This window comes from Sinocyclocheilus rhinocerous, unplaced genomic scaffold (assembly GCF_001515625.1).
Source record: "Sinocyclocheilus rhinocerous isolate Xijiao unplaced genomic scaffold, SAMN03320098_v1.1 scaffold1785, whole genome shotgun sequence".
Lineage (NCBI taxonomy): Eukaryota > Metazoa > Chordata > Actinopteri > Cypriniformes > Cyprinidae > Sinocyclocheilus > Sinocyclocheilus rhinocerous.
The window spans coordinates 798,628-815,244 of record NW_015627538.1 but is presented as its reverse complement, the minus strand read 5'-3'; the positions used below and the strand labels follow the sequence as shown (position 1 = coordinate 815,244).

General features: G+C 36.1%; 2 protein-coding genes across 2 annotated transcripts in view; one reads left to right on the top strand and one right to left on the bottom strand.

The window, feature by feature from the left end:
* Positions 1 to 3,228, top strand: part of LOC107729422 (inositol monophosphatase 1-like) — a 6,667-nt gene extending 3,439 nt beyond the window's left edge. The window contains exons 5-9 of the mRNA XM_016539911.1: positions 404 to 449; positions 660 to 768; positions 876 to 984; positions 1,127 to 1,278; positions 2,876 to 3,228. Coding sequence (XP_016395397.1) covers positions 404 to 449; positions 660 to 768; positions 876 to 984; positions 1,127 to 1,278; positions 2,876 to 3,006 — 547 coding nt within the window. The 3' untranslated portion in view covers positions 3,007 to 3,228. The remainder of the gene's footprint in view (positions 1 to 403; positions 450 to 659; positions 769 to 875; positions 985 to 1,126; positions 1,279 to 2,875) is intronic.
* A 1,747-nt stretch (positions 3,229 to 4,975) lies between these two features.
* Positions 4,976 to 15,134, bottom strand: LOC107729152 (uncharacterized). Its single transcript, XM_016539549.1, is given in 20 exon segments — positions 4,976 to 5,706; positions 6,332 to 6,500; positions 6,587 to 6,680; positions 6,918 to 6,981; positions 7,080 to 7,193; positions 7,275 to 7,393; positions 7,483 to 7,597; positions 8,287 to 8,376; positions 8,470 to 8,568; positions 8,653 to 8,832; positions 9,671 to 9,853; positions 9,948 to 10,312; positions 11,419 to 11,523; positions 11,621 to 11,791; positions 12,481 to 12,572; positions 12,711 to 12,877; positions 12,967 to 13,133; positions 13,244 to 13,309; positions 14,324 to 14,414; positions 14,832 to 15,134. Coding segments are annotated over 20 exon segments (2,667 nt in total). The 5' UTR covers positions 14,877 to 15,134; the 3' UTR covers positions 4,976 to 5,535.
* Between the last annotated feature and the right edge of the window lie 1,483 nt (positions 15,135 to 16,617).

The window sequence follows — 16,617 nt, the reverse complement described above, 5'->3', positions numbered from 1 at the left end:
AAGGAGGGGGCTTTGTAGAAAACGAAGCGTTTGAGAGAGGCGGGGCATAGAGGACCTACAATAATGTACAGTATTTGAAAAATAATGTGTTTTTTGAACATTAAAGCATGTCAACATATTCTGTTACACCAAATACACAAAATAATGATCTTTAAAAAAGCATCATATGACCCCTTTAAGTTTACAGTTTATTTTTTAGGTTTAAATTGGAATTTAAACCCTAGATTTTTAATGTGGTTTCAATTTTTTTGGACTCTGGCATATAATGTGAGGAATGTTAAATGATTAAACCCTTAGTGAGACATGGTATAACTGATCAGTTACCTGTTTCATTTTCATATTTTGAGACTTGTCACTTTTCTAACATGAGCTATAAAAAATAAATATGATTTTCTTTGTACAGATATCCATTTGTTGCTATATCCATTGGCTTTGCTGTCAACAAAATGGTAAGCATCATTTGCTTTCAGATGCACTCTCTTTTATTTTAGAATAACAAAGTGACAGCACTGGTAATAGATCTTTGCTTGGTGAGATGAAATCGGAAACTGCTGCTCTGCTCCCACTTTTTTTTCTTGCTCATTTATCATGCTTTTGGAAGGTTGGAAGTTCATCCAGTGGGAAGAACATCTGACAGACTCATCATTCTTCTGTTGCAGTTAGAGTTTGGTGTGGTTTATAGCTGCATAGAAGACAAGATGTACACGGCTCGAAAAGAGAAGGGTGCATTTTGCAATGGACAGCCGCTGCAAGTGTCGGACCAAAAAGGTAACCGTTCTTCTGAGTATGTTGATCCAGTTGCATTCCGTGTTTGCTTGTTGGCAATCATTGTAATTCTCTCTAATTGTTAATAATTGTTTCCACATCATTAACAGAGATTAACCAGTCAATCATCGCTACAGAGTTTGGCTCTAATAGAGACCCTGATGCCGTTGATAAGATTTTCTCTAGCATGAGGAAAATCTTATGCCTGCCAGTTCATGGGTATGTACCAGGTTGCTTTCACACACAGCCTCACTGGAACAGATTTGCCCTTAAATGTAATATTATCTAATACTATGTACTCTACCATTATACTGTAATGTGCATCAACAGATATCTCTTGACAATTAATTTTCTTTGAAAGGATACGTGGCGTTGGATCTGCTGCCATCAACATGTGCTTGGTAGCATCTGGTTGTGTCGAGGCCTATTATGAGATTGGGATCCACTGTTGGGATGTGGCGGCTGCGGCAGTCATAGTCTCAGAGGCAGGAGGAGTTCTCATGGATGTTGAGGGTAAAGACAGCTCCTTTAAGTGGTTACATCATTTTAATGAGTGTTGTTTTAGTATTAGTTAGCTTTTATTTTTATACAGTGCTTCACTTTTTCCACATTTTGTTATGTTACAGCCTTATTCCAAGATGGATTAAATTCATTCTTTTCCTCAAAATTCTACAAACAATACACCATAATGACAATGTGAAAGAAGTTTGTTTAAAATCTTTGCAAATTTATTAAAAATGAAAAGAAAAAAATCACATGTACATAAGTATTCACAGCCTTTGCTCAATACTTTGTTGAAGCACCTTTTCACCAATTACAGCCTCAAGTTTTTTTGGGTATGATGCGACAAGCTTTGATCATCATCATTTGGCAACTATCTACCATTCTTCTCCTCTTAAAGCCCAGATCGGTGGAGTTTTGCAGTGATGTTTGTCCTTCTGTAGGTTTCTCCCATCTGCATATATGATCATGGAGCTCAACTAGAGTGACCATCAGAATCTTGGTCACCAGTCTAGACAAGGCCCTACTCCATCAATTGCTCAGTTTGGCCAGGAGGCCAGCTCTAGGAAGAGTCCTGGTTGTTTCAAACTTCTTCCATTAAGAGTAACAGAGACTACGTGCTTCTGGGAAACTTCCATGCTGCAGAAATTTTTCTGTACCCTTCCCCAGATCTGTGATTCAGTCCTGTCTAGGAGGTCTACAGATAATTCCTTGGACTTCATGGCTTGGTTTGTGCGCTGACATGCACTGTTAACTGTGGGACCTTATATAGACAGGTGTGTGCCTTTCCAAATCATGTCCAATCTACTGAATTTACCACAGGTGGACTCCAGTCAAGTTGTTGAAACATCTCAAGGATGATCAGTGGAAACAGGATGCACCTGAACTCAATTTTGAGTGTCAAAACTGTGAATACTTATGTACATGTGATTGTCTCATTTTTTTTCTTTTTTTCTTTCACATTGTCATTATGGGGTATTGTTTGTAGAATTTTGAGGAAAATAATTAATTTAATCCATTTTGGAATAAGGCTGTAACATAACAAAATGTGGAAAAAGTGAAGCACTGTGAATACTTTCCGTATGCACTGTATATTTGAGTTTTAATATTAGTTTAGGTTTTAGTAATGTTATGTGCATCTGTCATTTTTATATATTTTTTCCTATTTAGCTTTCATTTGTTTTTATTTCAGTCATTTTAGTACTTCACTCTAAACTTATTTTGTCAGTTAGAAGCAAAGGCAACATTTATACGTTTCTTCATGTAATATTTATATTTTATTTCAGATTTATTTCAAATGAAAATTTTTAATTATTTCAGTTTCAACACTCTTATACCAATAATTTCTCAAAATTTCTCAAATTTTGTGAGTGGTTTGTTTTTCCAAAATATGTATTTGTAAATATGTATTACATACTGGTAAAAAATGTATAGCCTGAATGCACTGTAAGTCGCTTTGGATAAAAGCGTCTGCTAAATGCATAAATTATTATTAATTATTTATTTAAATTATGTATTTTATTTAAGAAATTACTTTGTTTTAATGAATTTGAATATGATTCTTGTGTATTAAATTCTTGCGTATCAACTTTTCCAAAAACGTCCTCAGGTGGCCCGATGGATCTGATGTCTAGAAGAGTTTTGGCAGCTAATAACAACATAATTGGAGAAAGAATCGTTAAAGAGATTGAGGCTTTTTCAGCTGTAAGAGACGATGCACCTGTAATCCTTATCAAATAAACCTAGTTTTGAATACAAGCTTCTGCGCTATTGAAGTATGGTACATTAGTACATTTGAAATAATGCATCAATGTTTAATCTTTATGTTGTGTAAATGATTTCTGTCTCACGATGTTGTTGAAAAATGCATTATAGTTATGTTTAAAGCTATGTGCAAACGGTAAATTACAAATTATATTTTCCCACGTTGAGCTACTTAAAGTCAATGTTCATCGTCATTAAAATGTATTTAAAGATTTTTACTAGTAATGTATATTTTATACACGAGTTCAATAGACAAGGAGTTAATAATGAATAACTTATCTAAGAGACACATTATTTGTCTATTTTTGCTCTGCCTAAGAAAATAGTTTCAAACGATGGCAACTTTTTTTCAATAGAAAGTAACCGAAGCCTGCTCGAAAAGTTGCTAAATGTCATATACATTTATTTAATTAGCATATTTATGGTGTCATTATGTTACGTAACAGCATAGTGTCGACGTTAGTTTGCTTCTCTCTTTTGCTCACATATACTTCTATATTTTATACAGGGGTGCCAAACTCAGTTCCTGGAGGGCCGTAGCCCTGCAGAGTTTAGTTCCAACCATGCTCCAACACACATACCCATCTAGTTTTCAAATAAGCCTGAAGGACCTGGGGCCAGTTGCATAAACTGTTTAGTCATCTAATTTTTTTCTTCAAGACTGGTCATGACTTTTAAAATTCAGTTATGAAATGGTAGATTGGTCTTCATTTTATTGGAAACGTAAAACTGATTACCCCTTGGCAACCGCTAGTTGGTCAAACTAGTTCTTAAGACACCGTCTGAGTCCCAGTGTGCATAGGTCTACTATCCATCCTAAATTCTATGTGATATTAGTCATTTTCAATACTATTCAGGGCAGATAAGCTGGATAGTGTGCATTTTGGGACGCAGGGACAGTCTTAACATGGTGGCTAAGTTTATGCAACTGGCCCCTGATTACCTGGATCAGGTGTGTTTAATTAGAGTTGAAACTAAACTCTGCAGGGCTGTGGCCCTCCAGGAACGGAGTTTGGCACCCCTGTTTTAATGCAACCAAATTCCCAATTAACCAGCTGTTCCTTCCAAGCTGCTCTGAACTAAAATCCTAAATTATAATTCTGTAAGTGTGACAAAATCACCATACAAATCGGATACAGACAATGCTTATGCCGTGATTAAGACATGTGAAATTATCACTTGGGTTATAAAACATGCTATTATGGCAGTACAGATGAGTCTCTGACACCAGATAATGTCTGTCCAGACCAGGGGTAGGCAAGTTCGGTCCTAGAGAGCCGCAGTCCTGCAGAGTTCAGCTCCAACCCTAATCAAACACACCTGAACAAGCTAATCAATGTCTTCAGGATTAATAAGGCTATAGGCAGGTGAGTTTGTTTTTTTCAGGGTTGGAGCTGAACTCTGCAGGACTGCGGCTCTCTAGGACCGAACTTGCCTACCCCTGGTCCAGACCAAGAAGTTGATTTTTGGGAAAAAGTCGCTATTTGCAGCACTAAATTCCGAACGCTACACATTAGAGTCGTTCCTGAATGAATCAATGACTCAGTAATCAGTAAATGAATTGATGACTCGTTCATAATACACCTCCCACCTATACTGGCGTAACGATTCAACCTGCACAAAGAGCCTAAGTATGGCTGTCTGGAGCGCCTTGCGGAGATATCAAAAAAGAAAACAGTCCTAATGGCAGCTCTCTTGGAACACAAAACAAAAGCACAAATATTCCAGGCGGCTGAAAATACACACACACACAAATGGGCAGGTGTTAATTGCCATGCTATTTTGTAAACAGAAAAAAATTAGACTGTGAGCAAATAAATGTTTTATATTCACTGTTATTCACACAGTAAAATAACAATATCAGCAACACATAACCTCTCACACACACGCACACACAAATTGGCAGGTGTTAATTGCCATGCTATTTTGTAAACTGAAAAAATGAGACCGTGAGAAAATAAATGTTTTATATTCACAGTTATTCACACAGTAAAATAACCATATCAGCAACACATAACCTCTCACACCTCTTATGGATCATGCTAATAATACCCATTTCACAAGGGCCAAAAGTGCAAACTTGTGCCCAGTATAATGCATATACTGTATAAAGCTGATTTAATACACCATTAATATAAAACAGTTAAGAGCCAGTACAAGTAGATCCTCACTGCCAACAATTAGAGAACTTGAGTAGTTTTGAAAGCCACAAGCCTTAACTGAAGAAAGCTTATGTGTTGTAAATATACTAAGTATGATACAGAAACTTTAGTGCTCATATTGTAAGAATGGATGAAATTCCTGCATCATTGCTGGTTGCTATGCTCATTCTTAAGCATAATTTCCCTCTGGCATTACATTAAAATTGTGTAGGGGTAAGAAAGACGTTCTGTTTTCATAATAATGTATCGAAAAACAATTTGTCTGAATCCAGAGTTGTCACTATGTTAATGTTAACAATGACAGCAGAGTTGCATATTAAGTCCATGTGCTCTGATATGCTCTTCAATCAGTCAGCAGCAGCAGTTGCTGGGAGTCCTCAGGAACGGCCCGGCTTAAGATGGAGAACCATGGAGCTCCAGCCGCAGGAGGAGAAGAGGGGGATGGTGTGGGAGGAGCAGCTGCCGTCAATCCATGAGCTGTACCGCTGGTCAGACTAACCTTCTGTTTTAGGATCTGAAAGGATAATAATAATAATAATAATCATTTTTATTTAAATAGCACCTTTCGCTTCGCTTTACAACATCAGGTTTAAGGAACAAAACCAAATAAACATCTACATGAAAGCACAGTACACATACCAAGAGCTGCAAGTAATATATATAGGGTGCTTACAAAGTTAGGTTAGAGATACAGAGAGGATTTAGATAAACATGTCCATAACAAGGTACAATTTACAGACCAACCACTGAAGTTATTATTCAAAGAAAAATGTGTTTTTAAGAGGTTTTTAAAGGAGAGAAGGGAGGATACAACACTTTATTTGAGAAAGTTGAGACACTTTATTTGAGACTTAATCGTCATACACATATTTTCAATGTCACAGTGTTAACCTATATGCATTGTATGTATGATTGAATTGATTTGAAAACAAATACTGCTAGGTAGAATATTTAAAATCTCAAAATAATTACAAATACACCACCACCCAAATTATTGTGTAGATCGCTCTATAAAACTTACATTTACACAAAACACAAGATATGGTTTATGCTCTGATTGAAATAACTTATCTCAAATAACAGGATTTGACAGTTTAACAATACAGTGCTCAAATGATGCTTTACTTTTACCGACTAACCTGCCGAAGTCTGTCCTCGTACCGTTGATCTGGTTCTAAAGGTTGCTTGTCTGGGACTGGCACTTTCCAGCGGTCCATTTCTGCCCTCAACTCTACACCATCTAACAGTACCACAGGGTCTAGTGCGTTGTTGTTTATTAGCTCCACCAGACACTCTTTATAATGTACCCTAAAAGTGAGCATAACATCTCTTGAGTTTGTAGTACTTATGGAAGAACATAGTTCAGTTAATGATAAAGAATAAGCATTCCTTACGTGCAGTAACCACTGTAATCTGGGAGAGCTGGTCGTCCACATGGCTCCTCCTTCACAGCTCCTGATTCTTGGAACTCCATTACACCACAAATACCTACAAGGGACACATAAACATGTACTGTATTTCAACTGTACTGTGACACATCTAAACTAGTGATGCACCAAAATCATTTTTGTTACTGAAACACCAAAACTGAACACAGTCAAAACGCCATCGGGGAAACGCTAATTAAATCTATTTCGGCCGAACCAAAACATTTTCAGGTGCCAACATTTTGGTGCATCATTAATCTGAACATACAATATTCACATGTCAAAACAAAAGATGTACCTTTAGAGTGTCTCCCCACTGTATTTTTGGGGCTGAACATGAGGGGATGTGATACCCCATAGTGCTGAAAACATAAATAAAAGTAGTTTAGCCAGTTTAACTGTGTCAGGGTTTAATGGTGGCTTCCTGTTTATGCTAGACCACAGTAAAGACGTCTGTCACCTGCAGCAGGGTCCGTAGTCTCGGGACACTCCAGTCTCTCAGATGATATAGGCAGTTTCGAGGGTGATGAGCGTGTAACCCCTTAGCTCCGCACTCGGTAGAAAAACTACAGGCCTGCAAGGAGAACATATGCTCATTAATGATACAGAGCTCTGTGGTAACTATAATGACGACTGCTGAGAGAACTAAACTTACAGAGCCTTGTTTAAATGGCTGACTGCAGCCTCCGCAGAATTCGTGTTGGCACTGAGTGCATTTGAAATGCAAACAGCCTCCTCTGGCCAGGAAGAAGCGAAATTTGCATTTTGGACAGTCTGAAAGGAGCAAGGAGAACGTTACAACCTGGGAACGTTCCAAAAAGACACTTTGAACCAAGAACCTTCAGTGAGAGTTTTGGTTTGACCTATTTTGTTCCTGCTGAGAAGCTGCTCCAGCCTTGAGTTTTGGTACTCGGGGCTGTTGAGTTGCTCCCACTCTTTGAACTTCTCGCATGAGATTCCTTCATGCTGTGGAGCCCACTAGACAACAAACACCCAGATCAACAGCCTCCATCAATATGAGATTACAACCACCAGCACAATGCAGGGGCTCAACAGTAAGGATTGTTTAGTTCAGGTGTTTACTTGTCTGGCCAAGATTTTCAAAGACCCAAATTCTACATTTTATTTCTAGAATGTCTGTTTAATATGTCCCAGAAACTATAACATTTATATAAAAATGTTATAGATTTTAGTAACATGTATTTATATATGCACTGCCATTCAAAAGCACAGTAATATTGGGAAACATTATTACAATTAAATTTTTTTTTAAACTTTTTTTTAAACATTTGTAAAAGAACAAGGCTGCATTTATTTAATCAAAAACACAATAAAAATAGTAATATTGTAAAATACTATTACAATCAAGAAACATTTCTTATTATTCTCAAAGTTCAAAACAGTAAATAAATGTCTGTACTATCACTTTTAATCAAAAGTTTACTTTTGATAAAAACTTATTGGCCTCAAACTTTTGAACGGTAGTGTAAATATTGGTTTTCATTAATTGCTAAGTTAATATTTATACAAAATATTGAGTTTTGAATACCTGCTAAGTATATAGCTTACATCACAGAACTTTATATGACAGATAAAAACCTCACACTTATATTGTAAGACTAAGGCATATGATATAAAGCATTGTTGTTTGTAAAGGCAAAACCTACCGGCCTTTTACATTGAAAGCATGTGCTTTTCCCACAGCAAGGGCAATCCATTCTCAGCCTGTCTGCTTCATGAAGGAGCCCAAAGCAACACTAAAAAACAAGGACAACTTTACAAAAATATAAACAGACATAAATCGCTATCATTGTATACTGTATAAAATATCTGCGAATAACAGAACTTACATGTGCACACCAACGGAAGTTAGGCATTTCCTGCAGTGCCTGGTCTCTGAGCTTCCTCTGGAAGAGCTCATGGATCTGGGGGTCCAAATAATACCTGATCTACAGATACAAAATGATTTACAGTTATTAATATTCTATATTCAATTTCATATGGTCCAAAAAAACATGTTTGGAGCTCCACACCTGTGTGTCGAGTAAACTGAAGTACTCCATAGACTCCTCCCTGCGGCCTCTTTGTACATCAGGAAGATTACAGAGGGGACACACAGCATGTACTATATTCTTCTCCTTAATGACAGAGGAGAAATACTTCTTAAAACAGCTCTCACAGAATGTGCAAGAGCAGTGTGTCATGGTGACCATCTGAAAAAAGAAAAGAGAGGCAGATACTACATTTAGGAATGAAAGATAGCCTACTGTGTATTATCCACATGTGTAAAATAATATGATATAACTAATATCAGCGCTCAACAACAAGGATGGCTAATGTCTTAAGACCAGAGAGAGAGAGAGTTTTATATAAAATACAAAATAAAATGTAATGGCCCAGTGAAATACAACAACAAGTCCTAAAAAGAACGAATCATAATAATTTAATTATATTCTAGTAATTAAATATTATAATAATCAATATGATTTTTAAAATAAGTCACTTATGAGAACTAAAGCTGCATATATTCTATTAAAAATACAGTAAAAATTAAATTATTACTGTTAAATATTTCTACAGTTTAAAATATCTGCTTTCTATTTTAATATATTTTAAAATGTAATTTACTCCTGTGATGGCAAAGCCAGATTTTCAGCAGCCATTACTCCAGTCTTCAGTGTCACACGATCCTCCAGAAATCATTATAATGTGCCGATTTGGTGCTCAAGAAACATCTTTATTTTCAATGTTGAAAACAGTTATGCTGCTTAATATTTTTTTGTGTAGAAAATGTGATAATTTTTTGTAACATTACAAATATCTTTACTGTTACTGTTTTGATCAAATGAATGCATCCCCTGCTGAATAAAAGTATTAATTTCATTTAAAATATATTAATTTAATTTAAAAAATCTTACTGACCTCAAACTTTAGAACAGTAGTGTGTTAATTATTATCATCAAATAACGATAAAACCATATAATGCATAATAATTTGAGCTACATGTGACTCCATATTGTTAGGCCAAGAACACAATTGATTTATTCTCACCCTGTTGAATGATACTTGCTCCTGGCATATAGGGCAATCATGGCAGAGATATTTCAGGGCAGAGGGGAGGTCTCGGCACGACTGCACTGCTTCCAGGACATCTGTGGAGCTGAAACTGCACCCTTCCAGACTCAAGATGCTCCTAAACATTTCAGCTTTCTCACCTTGGACACCACCTGGGATCTGACAGTAGTAGGTTCTTTGTGTAGTGCAATCCTGTACAAAATGAGTGAGTAAAAAAATGGTGAAGAGCTATCCTGATTTGGCCTCCTCTTACCTCCATGTCTTCAAAGCTCTTCAGCTGAATAGGAAATTGCTGCTCATTAATAAAAGAACAGTAAACCTTTAATCGAAATAGTACATTTTTCTTTAGTGGAGTTTATCAGTGATGTCCCATAGTACCTCTCTGGTGTCTGAAGAGCACCCAGGCCTGGTCTGGCTGTGCTGCAGGGTACTTGACATCCAGAACCTCTCCGCCTGCGTTCTGCCTCCGCTGGAAGAAGAGAGTGAGCTTGTTCTTCATCTTGCTGGGAGAGACGCCCACAGGAAGCCTGCTCACCACCACCTTGTGACGGTCATCCACTAAGCCTGAATGAACTCCACCACCACAATCCTGCCACGCTCCTCTAGCATGATGAACATCTTTTTGAAAAAATTAAAGTCTGTTTTAGTTCAGTGTAACATCTGCATTGTTTTACACAATGGTGTGTAAGAGGCCCCAGTACAAACAGGAAAAACAGTTTAATCACTTGCATGTTATGCTGAACATATGTTTAATACATATGTTTTTAAATTCAGATAATGAAAAGTACATCCAGCAACTGGATGTCAAGCTCATTTATATATTTTTTAAAGATCCACTGAAACTGCTTGATGATTCCAGTGTTAATGTATTTCCGACTACAACAGGATTTGTGTCGAACATATTTAAGCTGCTTGATTTGCTACTTTGTAGTGCTTTCGAGTGCAACAGTTGGGTTCGGGAAGTAAAATCCTATTCATTTTCTCCATAGGGGAATTGATTTTTAACTATGCCTTATAAACTGTTAAAGAAAGACATATGTTGAGCTACGAGGTTGTTATTCGAAAGTATATTTTGTTGAATCCATCAAATGGCATTATTTCAACTTAATTTTTAAATAATCATGGTAAAAAAGTAGAATTTCCAGTGTGAAACTACCTGACCTGTGATTCTACAAATAAATATCCCCCAATCAGACAAATGCAACAAAGCAAATCATGCTAAAGGAACTCTTTAGCGGCCCCCTCCCAAACTCCCATGAAGCACTGCAAATTGAATAGTAGTTCTTTCTCTTATTAAAGTTGTCAAGTACACAGTATTGTACCTTTGTCTTTTTGTCCAGCTTTCAAAGTTTCTAATGTTGTGATTCACCTGGTAGCTGTTTGGGGTTGGATTCATGGTTTACTCTTTAATGAAGACTTTTTTTATTATTTTTTTTTTTATCTCTATGGAAAAAATACTTCTGAACCAAGGCTGCTGAAAAAGTGAGCGAGCACTATTAAACTCTTGAACCCTTGTTATGGAAAAGGACATTTCCATTGTACAGATCAATTGATTGAACAAAAATCTGTAGATAAATGGTATTTTTTAGTTTAGAGAAAGGCTCTTTTATGGAAAAATTATAAATGCAAACACTGGCAAGAAGTTAATTTCGTCTCCCCAAAACTCCAATTTTATACTCACTTCATGAAGTCTTTAAAACACTGCTAAATGATGTGTTATTTACCTCTCTCCCTGTTGCTCAACTGGTACATGTTGACAACTCTTTGTAATTGAAGGCTTTTGAACAGGTCGTCTATGTCATCAACATTAGAAGCATTGCTGGTGGGAGCTGAAGCAGAGATAATCCTTAATTAATATAAAAAATTAAGAAGGGTGCTTTAAAATATTACAGCTGAATAAAAAAAAATAAAATAAAAACATATTACCTGAGGCAGGAGAAATAAATGGGTTTGTTTGGTGGTTAGCCTCCAAAGCTTGTGCACCAAATGTGATCCCGAAATCCAGCAGCTCTTGCGTGTATGATCTCCTTACTCCGCTCATCTCTGTTTCACTGGCTTGATTCAGGTTCATCTGGGACTTTGTACTCTTGGGTAGGCCTAGGGAAAAAAACCTTATGGTTAGCCAGGAATAGAAAATGAAAGGCTGAAACAATTTATGGCATTAAACCAATACATTTAAACATTGTATTAGATCAGCATGCTTTCTGCTTCCAAGATGGAGATTTCAGCTTTGTCTACCAACCCACTAAAGATCATAGATTCACACATGCTCTGACACACTCAGCTGTGGTGATCATTTGGCACAAAACGCCTTCTACTTACTGCGAATAACATTTTTCGTTAATTTAAATAAAATAAACGTTAACTGAGATAAAATAAAATATAAAAATAATTTTAAAATATAAAAAAACAACTTAAAATTCATATTATATATATTTCACTTAGTTGCCAAGGCAACATTTCTCATTTTTATTTAGTTCAACTTGATGTGCTAAAATAACTGAAAATAAAATAAAACGGAATAAAAAAAAATGTAACTGACATATTAAAATAAATAAATAAATAAAATGAAAGAAAAAAAACACAACAAGCTTACTAAATCTTTAGCTAAAATAGCAATGGACAACATAAAAATAAAAACTAATTCAACATATTAAAAAAATTATAATAGTATCTCAGTGACACTAAAATTGGTATATAGAGAGTACAAAATATTTTTTCATAAAACTGAAAATCTAGTGAACAATTCATGCAAGACTACTATTCAGCAGAAAATCAATGTTTACTGTTGCTGGCATGCTGAGGCACAGAAGAGATGGATGCTCCATGTTGAGCTGTTGACATTTTTTGCACTGAACTGCTGCCTGTATGAGGCCAGCTGTGGCACAAACAAACAAAAAGGAAGACTGAAGATTACATAAGTATCCACTGATCATTAAAAAGGGGCTAAACTGAGAGACTAGTGTCAAATGCTTTTGATAAGAATGACTGAACTGAAACTCAAACAAGCACTGACCTGCCATAGGACGAAACAGGATTCGGTTGAACTACCAGTTCAGCTGCCAGGTGCTTTGCTTGAGAATGTATTGGAGGGGTTCGGACTGGATAGGTGGCAAAAAGAGGAGTTTCACGTTGAAAGGCGGCAATCATCTCTTCCAAAACTACCGACAAGTTTGACCAGCCCTGGAAATCCAACATTTAAATCCAGAGTGAAATATAAAAATGATTCACTTCAAATAAGTAAATGTGCAATAACTATAGAACTGACTTACAATCTTCCAGTTGCTGAGACAGTGGAGAAGAACGCGACCGTTGGCATCAACATTGCTGCTTTTAGCATTGATGATCATGGAGGGTGAAGGGCAGACAAAACACCTGGGTGGGTTTTTGGGATGGGTCTCATGGATCCAGATGCAAACTGGATTGTTGTACGTAGCACCTTTGTAATAACATTATACATATTTAATGAGTTTCAGTTGGTGGAAAGCAATTACAGACTCTGGAAGGGATTAATCATAGGTTACAGTAAAGTTACTGAAATCAAGATACCTTCATATGTTACAGGAACGGTGCCACCCAAATAAACCAACTTCTTTTTATCATTATTGGGATAGACTGTAGAAAGAGAAGAGAACCAAACTCAGAAAACACACATGCAAGAAAATGTGCACAGTAAGCAAAAAGTCTACATAGCAGTTATACACTTGTTTTGAAATAATTTTTATGGATTATATAGGAGACAGGGACTTGTCACAGTCCGTACACCCATGAATATTCATCAGTGTATAGTGTAAGTCTATTCCAGTATAGGCACAAACAAGGCCCATTCATACCAAAAACCGTAACGATAACTACATTACCATTCAAAAGTTTGGACTTTGGAGCCAGATAAAAAAAATAAAAAAAATAACTAAACACATGAATGAATGAATGAATTAAATATTAATAAATAAAATATTTAATCAGCAAGGACCCATTAAAACTGCTCAAATGACAGTAGAAACATTTATAATTGTATTCATTGTATAAGTAATCAAATAATCTATTTTAATTAAATGCTTCTTTTAAACTTTCTATTCATCAAAGAATTCTGAAAGAAGCATTATGACTTGGTAACAAAAATGGTATTGAACATAGGCCTAGTTTAGGGAAAAAGAAACCAATTGTGGGGTATGTAGAGCCGTTCAGCAAAATATAAACAGCAATTATGACACACAAAGAAATTCATGGAATTTCATGTTCCATGTTTGCTGTTCTTACAGTAACATATAGAAGTAACATAAAACTAATGTTTTGGGAAACAAAAAAGTTGAAATTAATTGTTTAAATTTATAACATTAATTCATGTGATAACTTGCCCTGATCTGACATTAATGAAATTTGGTTAAAATTGTCTTTTGACTTTTGTCTGCATGTACTGTGTGTGCCCTTGTGGTTTTGTTGTGTTCACTGCTATTGCATTTAAGACAGCCTTGTGACAACTTCCTAATGTGACAACTAGCCCCAATTATTAATTCCCATACAGTGAAATGACAGCCACACACTAATCTATTTAACTACTGCTTAAACTACACAGGTTCACAAACAGCTGTTGCTAGACCCCTGGAGTGCTTTCAAAGATAAACTTACAATAAAAGTCCACATATAGCTGCAGGTGTGGGAAATCTGCCGACACGTCTTTGATGTCATCAAGCACCTCATTGGGGTAACAGTAATTACACTATTGAGAAAATATGAAGATAGTCATCAGTAAACAAGATGATCCTGATGCACCACAACCTCAACAAGACAAATTTACCATGGTGACTCCAAAGGGTGCCGCAACTAAAAAAAGGTTGGGAAACACTGACCTATACCATAGTTATGACAGCTATTGTGTTCACAACAAAAGTGTGGTAACCTGGTATTAATCACCTCTGCCAAAACAAAGTAAACAAAATGAGAGAAGATTCTGAAAGGAGAAACAATATTGTATATAAGGGAGTTTATAATGATTTCCGACCTGACAGCTATACTAAAATATCTAGTTCAGTATGTCATCCTTAATACTGAAGTACCGGTAATTAGCTTATTAGCTCATGAACAATTACAGTCTGGTAAACCACAGCTGCCTCTCTAGTGTTGACAGTAAACATACCTCGAGAAGTGTTTGATACTCCAGATCAGCTGTGACGCGCGACATCCTCTTTAACTGCACGAGCACCGCTCATGCACTCAGCGTCAAGTAATTTTACAATAAAAGAGGGAAATCATATCTGTTGCTTCTTCCATCGCTTAAGTTTACATGTCATTCAGCCAGTTTTGGTTTCTTTTGCCATGAACGTCACTACGTCTCGTTGATACCGAAAATGTGGCTGCAGAAGTCTGCCATATTGAGTGTGGCAGGAAGTTAGCCGTTTGAGTTTTTCTTGTCTATTATTTTCCGGTATTTGTTTTTCAAAAGCTATCCGTTTTTCAGCTGAACTGAATTTGGTGTTCTAGATAACGACATAGAGATAGAGGCAAAGGTCAAGCACATATTAAAACGATATTCCTGATTGTCGAGCCTAATATGGACGTAAACACCGTCCACTGATGTAGTAGTGACCGCTGGATGTCAGTATAACACACACAATCTCTCCATCACTGCACTGGCGCTGCATCCCAATACACAGAGAGAAAGAACAAGTGAACCGTGAAGTACTGAGCGGTTTAGAGTCGATGTAGGTTTATCATTTATCTAGGTTATTGTAGAAGGTCTTTTGCTATTAAGGAACTTTTGTTTTTCACTCATAGAAACGATTTTTTTTTCTATTAAACAGAAAGTATTCAAAATGTATAATGTCACATTTTTATTCAGTTAATAAAAGGAAAGTCCAGTTGCTTGTAAATTCATTCTACCACACATTTAGTTTTGCAGGGATAAAATGCACACTGCAATGTGTTTGTATGTGCAATAATGACAAAACATGTATTATGAAGCTACAAAGCTGAAAAGCACAAAAGCTTGTGTAATAAGGAATTATTTAAAACTAGCCTGTTTTTCTTTAATATCTGAAAATGTTGACAAAAAGTTTTCACAAAAGAGGTATATTTTTTTATTAATATCTTGCTTCTGTCAGGACATGACCAATGTTTCTTGAAAATATATTTATTTATATGCATAGGTATTTATAAGTTTACTATTTGAATCTATATGAAATATGGTTTGGGGGTTTTGAGGGTGAATGTGATAGGATTTTGACAAAATAAAGTAAAAATGTAATGAAATGGTACATTTTCATTTTTAAAACTTTTCAGGTAGGCCTAAAGTTCAGGTAAAGTAGAACATATTTTATCCCAAAAATCAATAAAGTTTATGCTTCTTAAACCATTGTAATTGTATTTCCAAACCAATCGTCCTTCATAAAACAACTGTTCAAACATTATGAGAAAGAAAAGAAAGTTTGATTCACTGGCCATCTCATGGTTTTATAGTGACAGACAGCATCTAGAATTTAAGCTCCATGTAGCTGGCCAAAACAATCTTGCGCTATCCTGCCGAGATAACACCGACTAATTTTCTGACTTATTTCCCATCCTCCAAGTTCATTTTTTTCTGAACCCATGAGGTGACCAGAACACAGGACTGAGTGGGTGGACAGACAGGCCACAGAAAATAAAACAGTGATTTATGATGGAGCGGTAGAGATAAGAGAAGCAGTGAAACGAATGTAGTTGTCACTCAATTGTGATGGCATGACCCGGGTTTCCACTGATGACAATGTCTACCTGCCATATGTGATTATAGTGTGAAGGTGACCCCCAGGAGAATGAGCAAGTCCTCTGAAAGTGGGGCAATGCACTGGGGAAATAGACATTCTGATAGATGTCTTTAGATTTTCAGTATAATTTCAACTTTATTTTCTTTTAGTTATTCCAACAGGTGTTTTAAATATAAAATG